Genomic DNA, 9,423 nt, shown 5'->3' with positions numbered 1-9,423 from the left:
GGAAGTTTAGATTGGACATTAGGAAAAAATTCTTTACTGAAAGGGTTCTCAGGCCCTGTCAGAGGCTGCCCGAGGGGGCTGGTGGAGTTCTCACCCCTGGAGGGGTTTAAAAAGCAGGTAGGTGAGGTGCTTGGGGATACGAATTAGTAGTGGGCAGGTATGGTTGGAGTTGATGATCTCAAAGGTCTTTTCCCAAAAATTTTACACAGAAAGGGTCATTGGGCACTGGCAGAGGCTGCCCAGGGAGGGGGTTGAGTCCCCTTCCCTGGAGGGGTTTAAGGCACGGGTGGACGAGGTGCTGAGGGACATGGGTTAGTGATTGATGGGAAGGGTTGGACTCGATGATCCGGTGGGTCTCTTCCAAGCTGGTGATTCTAGGATTCTATGATTCTTCTGTCCCCCCGTTTCACAGACTCATAGAATAGGTCGGGTCGGAAGGAGCCTTAAAGGAGCTATTAAAGCAGCCATCTCCCACCCCTGCGGCGGGCAGGGCCCCTCCCCCTGCGGACTCTCCGCCCCCCGCGGCGGCGATGGCGGCGCTGGGGCGCGCGGCGGCCGGTAACGGGGGCGGGCGGAGGGGCGAGAGCAGGAGCGGCTGCTGCGAGTGCCTGAAGGGGAGGGTCGCGCTGGGGATCAGGGACACCCCGTGCACGGGCGGAGGCTGCGGGGCACGGGGCGAGGCCCCGCCCTGCAGGGGTTTAAAGGGCGCGCAGGCGAGGGCCTCGGGGACACGGTTCGTGGCAGCCGGGAGTGGTGGGACCGGAGGATGCTGTGGGTCTTTTCCAACCTGGTGATTCTGTGATTACTCGCTAGTGGAATCACTGGTAATATGAAATGATTAAACGTTTATTTTTGAAACAAGCACGCGGCAGCTTAAGTTCAATCCCAGTTCCAAAGCCAGCTCCCTGAGAAAGAAGCTGCCAGAAGCCCTTTGCATCAGTCACCTTCGCAAGCTCTAACTGCCGGGTGTGCACACTGACTGACACCTTTTTCATTTGCTGGGCCACCTATTCTGCAAGGTCACTTATTTCTTAATATTATCTTTTCCTTCATGCCTGCAAAAACCTGACCCACCTAAGGAGAGACTGGAATAGTGGGATGGTATGTTCTTCCACACTAGGACTTTTGTTACCAGATATTCATGTCAAATCTATTATCAAAGTAAAGCTTCAGAAGTAATTAATCATCTAATCAAATTTAACTTTGTAGCTTCTACAGATTTGTCTGTTGGGAAGTTTCATTATGACATTAAAATCAGGCCTTGGAAAGTAATGAAACGTGCGTAAGATTTCTGGGAAAACTTACCCACGTGCCTGTCAGTGGGAATCCCTCCTGTCCCGGCTCTTGTCTTGGTGCACACGATCGATGGACATTGCTGCCTCATGTTGCCCAGCCCTGAGAAAGGATGTTTGCTTTCTAAAACTTCAAAACAAGTCTTAGAGGTTTTATTTGCAGCATTTTCAGTATCAGGTGATTAAGGGCAGATTAAACTCACTGTGCCTAAACTGCATTATTTGACTCAGTAGCTGTTCTAGGAACGTAACAAATTGTATAGTGAATGGTCCATATCTGTCAAAGGATTTTTCTCTTTTGGAGAATACTGACCTTCTCCAAGTGGAAGAGCATCTCTTGCTTCATCAAGAATTGAATCGGTTCCTAAGAGATTACTGTAGGAAGCAGAGCTAATTCAGTAGAATCGTAAAGGAGCAGAAAACACTGGATGGTGGGAGTTGGAGGGGTTTTAAAAAAAATTAATACATTACATTATTTTCTGATCTAGTTGATTATCTATGTTTCTAATTATGCGAGCTAGATACTGCTTGTTTCTTATTTTGCACATTATAAGCATTGCATAGTGTTGCTTCCTCAGGCAATTTCTTTGTTCACCCCTGATACAGCTACATTTAGATGGCAAGTCTATCTGCAAAATAGTTTCAGCATAGACATCGGAAAAACAAGTATTTTTCTTCTATGTAGAAATGTCTAGGGTAACTTTTTTAACATGTAAAAAGTTTAAATATACTTGGAAATATTGAGGTTCTCTACTATGCCAGTATGATAGTCTAAAGGTAACAAGTGAAAAAGAGTTGTCCACAACTTTTGACTGTGATGAAGGAGATGACGGGATGTGCTGTGTGAAAGGCAGGCAAGAAACACTGCAGGGCAGTTTCTTGTAGAACTGCACAAGTTCCTGGAAATAGCTAATGAATTATGTTGATTTAGTATTATCTAAAGATTCTGTGATACCAAGTCTTCGGAAGAATGTACATTGCATGTAATTTTAAGTCTCAAATATGCACAAACACTTCTTCCGTCATACCACAACGCTCAGAAAGGTTCACATTTAAGGACTGCATCGACTGTCTTTGTGAGGAAGAATTAACTGAGAGCTGTAGAGTCTTGAATTCCCGTGAAACGATAGTTCTCAGTTTCACACAGTGAAGCTAGCTGATTAATTATAGCTACTACTAACCTCACCGCTACCACTAACCTTACAAAGAGTCTGAAAAAGCGCAAGCCAGGCCGTCCTCGGGGTACTGCAAACCATCCAGAAACTCAGCCCATGCTTGGCACAAGCTCTTAGCAAAGCAGCACATCTGTGAACTTAAGGCCAAGAAAGCCTCAAAGACTTCCAGACTGCTGAGATGCCCTCTAGCTTGGCCTTGAGGCATTGGGAATCTGGCATGGCCTAAAGCAAACTGGCATGACATTAAAATGCAGCTTTTATGAATATAGGCTTTCATCTAATCCTAATTCGGGTGCTAGAAACAAATGGTATGATCACAATTTCTCGTGCGCCCCCAACCTCTCCAGATTCTAGTACTCAGGCAGATTAATTTTTAATGTAATTAATTTGTAAGTATACTAATATTTTTTTATTCTTTTAAAAAACAGGCAAGCCTAGAACTATCAGTAACACAGCAATTTGACACAGCATAAAGTTCAGTACTGCCTTGTCAGAGCAATCAGTGATGAATTCTGTAGATATCTATGCAGTTTTTCACGACACCAAGCTTCTCTATGACTTCTCCATCTTTTGCCTATATGTTAGCCTTTACTTTTGCATTATATGGTCATCCAATACTTTTGATAATTACCCTTTCACTTAAGATGAGCCAAATCTTATTCTTTTCCTTTTGTAAGTCACGCTGAAGTCAGTGGCACTTGTATTAAAAAAAAGCTATTACAATTTTGACCTTTTAAAGATAATCTTCTCTTCATAGTACTTAGAACTAAAATATTTCTAAGCATTATTAGAAGGGGAAAGAACGGATATTGATACTTCCTCAAACGCACTATATTGGCGCTGTTTGCTTTTTTATAGGGGTTCTTACCAGACTGCAGACTTCAGCTCCTGCAATACGAACTCTATCATCATCAAATTCCTTCTGTCAAAATATTCCAAGCTGTTTGTGGAAACTGGGCCGACTTAACCACGTGGCAATTGCAGTACCTGATTTGGAGAAAGCCCAGTCCTTGTATAGAGATGTGTTAGGAGCACAGGTGAGCAAGACTGTTGCTCTTCCTGAGCATGGTGTCTACACTGTTTTTGTGGAGCTGGGAAATACCAAGCTGGAACTTCTCCATCCTTTAGGAGAGAAAAGTCCCATTGCAAGCTTTCTGCAAAAAAACAAGACTGGAGGAATGCATCATATCTGCATTGAGGTATTTTAATACAGTATATCATATAATGATAGAGATATTAAAGTATGCATAGTTTTTTCATAAGTTTGACCTGTGTCAAGAACAAATGTATAAGGCTGTTCTATTTCTGAGAATTTATATTGCATAAGAAGAAGTCTTAAATGTGTCTTTTTTCTGTTTTGGAATTTACAGTTCAAATTCATGAGCTATGTGATCATTTTTTTCTTCTTTTATGCTATAAAGATTTAATTGGTATCCAGTGTGGAAGGTGGACAAACCCAAGGGCTTGTGAAGAGTGTTTGACAGGTGTCAACTTCCTGACATAGAAAGGACATATACTGGAAAAAGATGGAGTTGTAAATTTAAGCTAAGGTCTAGTTTAGATTTTCAGCATCTGTTTGATATTTAGTTGATAATGGTATACAGAAGTCAAAAAAGATTGTCAGTCATACTTACCAACAGAGGTAAAGTCTCCAGAGTTTCTTCTGTCCTATCCTTCCTTGTCAATAAGAGAGAGATTGGTCTGGAAATACACAAGGTGTAAGGGTTCCGGGTCAAGAACATATCTTATTTAGCACACTCATGTTTTAGTGTAGATGCTTGATGCAAAATGTCATGCTGCTGCCAGTGATGCGTGTTTAATATTTTAGATCTGAGCTCTTCATTTTGTATAAGATATGGATGGTCATGTTGCAGATAGACCAAAGATGGCTGTCAAGGCAAGTCGTACTATTAGTTACAAAAACTGAGAAGAATGGGACATGCTAATTATACCATGACAGAAAATGTAGAAGTGTTGTCTTAAAAAAGAAAATTTATAGTTGTATATAGTAGGCCAAGCAAGCCAGGAGTCATAATCTAGCAGTTAATTTCCCTTAATTAAGTGAGTTAGTGGTATTTGCAGCCAGATTTTCTTAAATGAAGTCTTGTAACTCACTAATAGAGTCTCTACACAAAAAAAGGGAAAAAAAAGATTGTCCTAAGTCTCTCATGTTTGTCTCCACATTTGTAAAAACAGATGGAAGATGATAGACTAATTTACATGGCGAAAAATGCACCCCTTTGTCAACCTGCTGTTTAAGTGAGAATGAAAACAGGCTTGGTTACAATGATAGTTAATCAAAAAAAAGGTATTAACCCCCCTCCCTCAATTTTCCATTCTCCTCAATATGGAAAAATCTTACAATGTCAAAGATAATGTCATCATCTGAAGTTGAGCAAAAACAGTTTTCAGAAAAACTATCAAAGAACTTCAGTCTTGATTGTACATTTGAAATTTAAAAAAAAATACTTTGTAGAAGTGTCTTTTCTATGAAAACTTTTATTGCAAAAAGATGAATTGTAAAAATTGTTTCCATACTGGAGAGGAAGCCTGACATCTTTATCAAAATGCTTTTAATTTCTTCCTTCTGTGTTATTATTCAAGGGGCAATTTTAAACAGATGTTTTGATGGGAAATTTGTTTCAGACAAAAGAAGCATTTTAAGAAGAAATAAAATTATTCCTTACCAGCTGTAACTGAATTGAATACCTGTAATGAAAAGCATGCTGGACAGTTGGTAGTATATGACAGAAATCCAAGGCTGATACTCTCCTACCATAGATATACCCACAGGCTTTCCACTGTTTACTCTCACAGCTTCCTTGGGGATGCAGTAATTCATTTCAGCTGAGCTCAGACACAGTTCCTCTTCTGGCCATCTCTGCAGGACAGGAGCAGCAGCTGCAGTGTTTTTTCTGCTTGGGGAAACAACCTGAAGGGAGCTATGGCACAAATTACATTACAAATTACATTTTATCTTAGATAAAACTTGGTAGTGTTTTTCACTTTTTTAAGCACTGGTAGTTATGTGTAGCAAGTTCAGAATTTCCATGAACAAAACTGCTGCACAGAGCAGGAATTAACTGATGTCTCTTCCTCTGAGTTAATGGTATTTCCTCCTTCCTTGAAGTGGCATCACACAAGTTTATTCACCAAGTTATGTCCAAACACCTCTGTCTTGAAAAACAGCAATGCCGTTTTTTCAATCCTAGGTTTTTATTGATTACTGACTGTTGGATTTGCAAAACTGAGTGCTAATTTTACTATTTCGAAGAATGAATGCATTAAGGTTGGGGGAAATTGAAAGTCCATCCACTGATATGACATCAGACTTAAAATCACATCATACGGCGTACACGTTTTTGTTAATTACATATTTCTGCAGGAAGCCGTACTGAAATATTACCTTAAAGGCTATTATTATAATTAAATTCAACAGGAAAACCAGGTCATTATCTGGCAATGTTTCTGATCGTTCCAGGGTTTTCCTAGGAAACTTTATGAAACTCAACCTACTTGGAAGGAGGATGTATAAATCCAAAAGGGACTTTCCTTTTGCCTTCTGCCTATTGCCCCTCCTTTTCACCAGCATCTAATGAGTCAGTGTTGTGTCATCAATTAGACAGGGAGGCATTCTTCTTTAGTTATTGATAGTTTGAAAGCAGTATGATCTTGTTAGTAATAGTAATGCACAGTGTAGATTATTTATGAAGTCCTTATAAAGTAACAACATAACAAAAATCAATGGGCTTTGTGCATGATTGATTCTTGTTTAATAATTTATTAAATATAGCACAATCTATTTTATAAAATCTTCATGTATGAAATGCAAAACTGTAGAATTTTTATGGTTGAGACTAGATGTTTTGAAAATGTTTTATAATTAAGTTTCTTTCCAGAATTATATTAGAATTCAGAAATAACATTTTAGTAAGCAATTATATTATTGCTCCTAAATGTAGAATCTACATAATACAGTGTAATATTTTAATTTATGTGAACTGTATTTTTGTTTTTTAAGGTCGATGACATAAAAGTGGCTATGACAGAACTGAAGAAAAAAAAGATACGAATATTGAGTGAAGAGCCAAAAATAGGTGCACACGGCAAACCTGTGATTTTTCTTCATCCTAAAGATTGCCACGGAGTCCTTGTGGAACTTGAGCAAGCCTGAGCCGTGATATTCATAAATAAAACAATAGATAGTTGTGAAGTTACTAAGCTGGTGCTGGGAATATTGATGTGCTATTCAGTCTTTATAAGTTCACTGTAGTTCCTGTAGATTAAGTACAGCTTTTGAGTACTGAAATAGAGCTACAAATTTGGGGTAATTTCTTTTTTGTTGTGGTTGATCTGATTTTCAGAATTAATGTATTGGCATTTCTTGAATTCTTTGTGATTCCAGAGACAAATACGTAAGCCAAGTTACATATGTAACATGGTAATTTGTGTTCTGTTGCCTTATGTTTGCAGCATGGTTTTGCCTCAGTAACCACAGAAACTGTACAGTTTCTAGGTCATCCCACATTATTTTGATCTACATTTCAGAGCAGAGACCCACTTCTCAGTGACAACAATACAGCTTAGGTATTCCCTTTTGAAATAAAGGAGAAAGGAACATTGTATTTTCTGGTTTCACCATTCACCGTCTGTGCTCCACACTGATAGCCTGGTTCATGCAGTAATAAAAAAATCCTTCTGTAATTATATGGGTGTCTGCAATCAGTAAATAAGTTTTTCTTGGCATAACAATTACTGTCAAGGAAGTTACCATGTATAAATCATCATTTAGTTGTTTTATGAACTCTTGTGGATATGCAGGGAATGCAAGAAAAGTACCTAAAAAATTATTTGCCTGAAATATATTTTAGACTGTAGTGTACTTGTCATTTTAATTTTTTCAGGTATTGAATATTTGAGTTTTTGCAAGCTTTATCCTTAGGAAGATATCCGGGAGAGACCTGAACAAACAGCGATTAATCTTTTCATTTCCTTTTAAAATATTGCTTTTTTGTGCCAAAGCAGTTACAAAATCAGTGGAAAGCACAAGCCACATAAGTCTGGATTATGTATGTTGTCTTTAACATCAGAGAGCACGCCAGCATACTTATGTTTCTGAATGACTGCAGTCACAGTTTGTTGACATATTCATGGACAGACTTCACTTTATTGGTGTATGTTAAGCAACCAGTATTCATCCTGATACTTTATTTTATAGGTTTGTTTTGACATATCAGCAGTAGAAACTGAAGACTCGCTGTTTTTCTCTCTAGTTTTCTTAATCCTTAAAAGTAGTATTTTTTCCTAGCTAAACTACAGCCTGAATTTTATATTTTCCTACATCTCTGCATATGCAGTGAATAGTTTCACCAGGATATGAAGTAAATTAATTTTAGTCTAGCAGAATTTTTACTTTATGGAAATGGAATTATTTGTTTGCTACAACAAAACACGTGTATAATGTTGAGCTGAGATTTAAACAAGGCTTTAACGACATTGATGCTTCCTCATGAATTTTGCTTCTGAAAAAAAGCTCTGTAAAGCCATGCATTTTTTTAAATTAGATAATTTTATACTCAAAATAAAAAACTCCTTCTGTCATATTTGAAGAAAAATACAGTCTTCCACAGGGTTCTTGCATTTCATCAAGTCGTGGTATTTTGTGATCTAAATTCTAATTTGAATTTAGAAAACCTAAGGCTCATGATGGAAAAGCAATGTGATGTGGTATTCCTGAAACACGATTCTGCTATTCTAGGAGACATTCTATTAGCAAAGCTGCTTTTGCCTGTCTGTTCTTTTAAAGATGGGGAGGCATCTTTTCTGCAAAACTAGCATAGAAATGCCAAGACTAGAAGCGTTGTTGGTTACGTGTCAAGATAATTGAATAGAAGTCTTTGAACTTAATACCCTTAGTTTGGTGCAACAGAAAACAGGACAGTCTTCCCTAGGTTCATATTCCATTTCCATTTCTTTGTCCTACCTGAAGGAGATGCAATTTTGTGTATGCCATCTATCAATACACTTGATACAGTAGTAGGGAATGGAGATTTTGAGTAAACAGTATTTACTCCACTTGCCTCATTGTGCTCCCCATCTTGTTAGCAGAAAGAGTCTTGTAATGCTTTTAGCTAATAACCAGCAATTTTCCTGACTGACTGCAGTAGGGTTGCTTAGCACTAAGTCAGCTGATTTATTTTGTTCATCATAACTAAGTTATGCTTCTATCTCACTCACTGACAGTTTATACATTCCGTCTGATTCCTCCTAGGGTGGAAGTTAAGATATTAACAAAACAAAAAAACCCAACTATCCCCCTCAAAAAAATAATGTCTGTAGAATTAGTCAATATCCAAAGCCAGGGTATGTCTCTTACAAGTGTTTATGATTTGGTGCGGTTAGACCCCCTTACTTGGCTGAGTAAGTGCTACAAGATATGAAAATGTCCACTGGGGGTGGTGGCGTTATATAGGCCTTACGCTTTGTCACTGCCAGGATTGTAAGAGGTGAATAACATAAAAAAAACAGTGGACGTTCAGAGGTGGACACTGGGGCAACAGACATTGTGAGGGGCACTTAATCATATACCCATGTTGCACCAGTGAACAACTTCTGGAAAGAAAAATAGTGATTCAAATAACGAGCCTGATTAGCTCAGAAAGGAATTAGGCTTTGACAATCGGTATTTGGGTTTGTTTGTTTTTGGTTTTTTTTCAAAAGGTACAGTGAAACTTTCCTTTCTGATAATGTCAGGCTTTTCAGAAGTGAAGTGTTACTATTTTGTCAGTAAATTTTGTCATGCTTGGTTCGTTTGTCAAGTGCAAGCTCGCTGTTCCAATCTCCATGTGCTTTTTTTCCCTCTGAGCTCAAGCATGTTCCCATTTTATGCTGCCTCAGTCAGACAAGACACATTTTCCTGGGCTCCATCAACATTACTCAAGCAGCTATAGGGCTCA

The 9,423-nt window shown here is 38.6% G+C and overlaps 1 protein-coding gene across 1 annotated transcript; it reads left to right on the top strand.

Annotated features, from left to right (window-relative positions):
* Positions 1-508: 508 nt before the first annotated feature.
* MCEE (methylmalonyl-CoA epimerase) lies at positions 509-7,174 on the top strand. Its single transcript, XM_069866469.1, has 3 exons — positions 509-558; positions 3,326-3,666; positions 6,489-7,174. The coding sequence occupies exons 1-3, from the start codon at positions 531-533 to the stop codon at positions 6,639-6,641; spliced, it is 522 nt and encodes a 173-aa protein (XP_069722570.1). The 5' UTR covers positions 509-530; the 3' UTR covers positions 6,642-7,174.
* Positions 7,175-9,423: the final 2,249 nt, after the last annotated feature.

This window comes from Phaenicophaeus curvirostris, chromosome 12, assembly GCF_032191515.1.
Source record: "Phaenicophaeus curvirostris isolate KB17595 chromosome 12, BPBGC_Pcur_1.0, whole genome shotgun sequence".
Classification (NCBI taxonomy): domain Eukaryota; kingdom Metazoa; phylum Chordata; class Aves; order Cuculiformes; family Cuculidae; genus Phaenicophaeus; species Phaenicophaeus curvirostris.
This window is presented reverse-complemented; position numbering and strand designations above follow the sequence as displayed.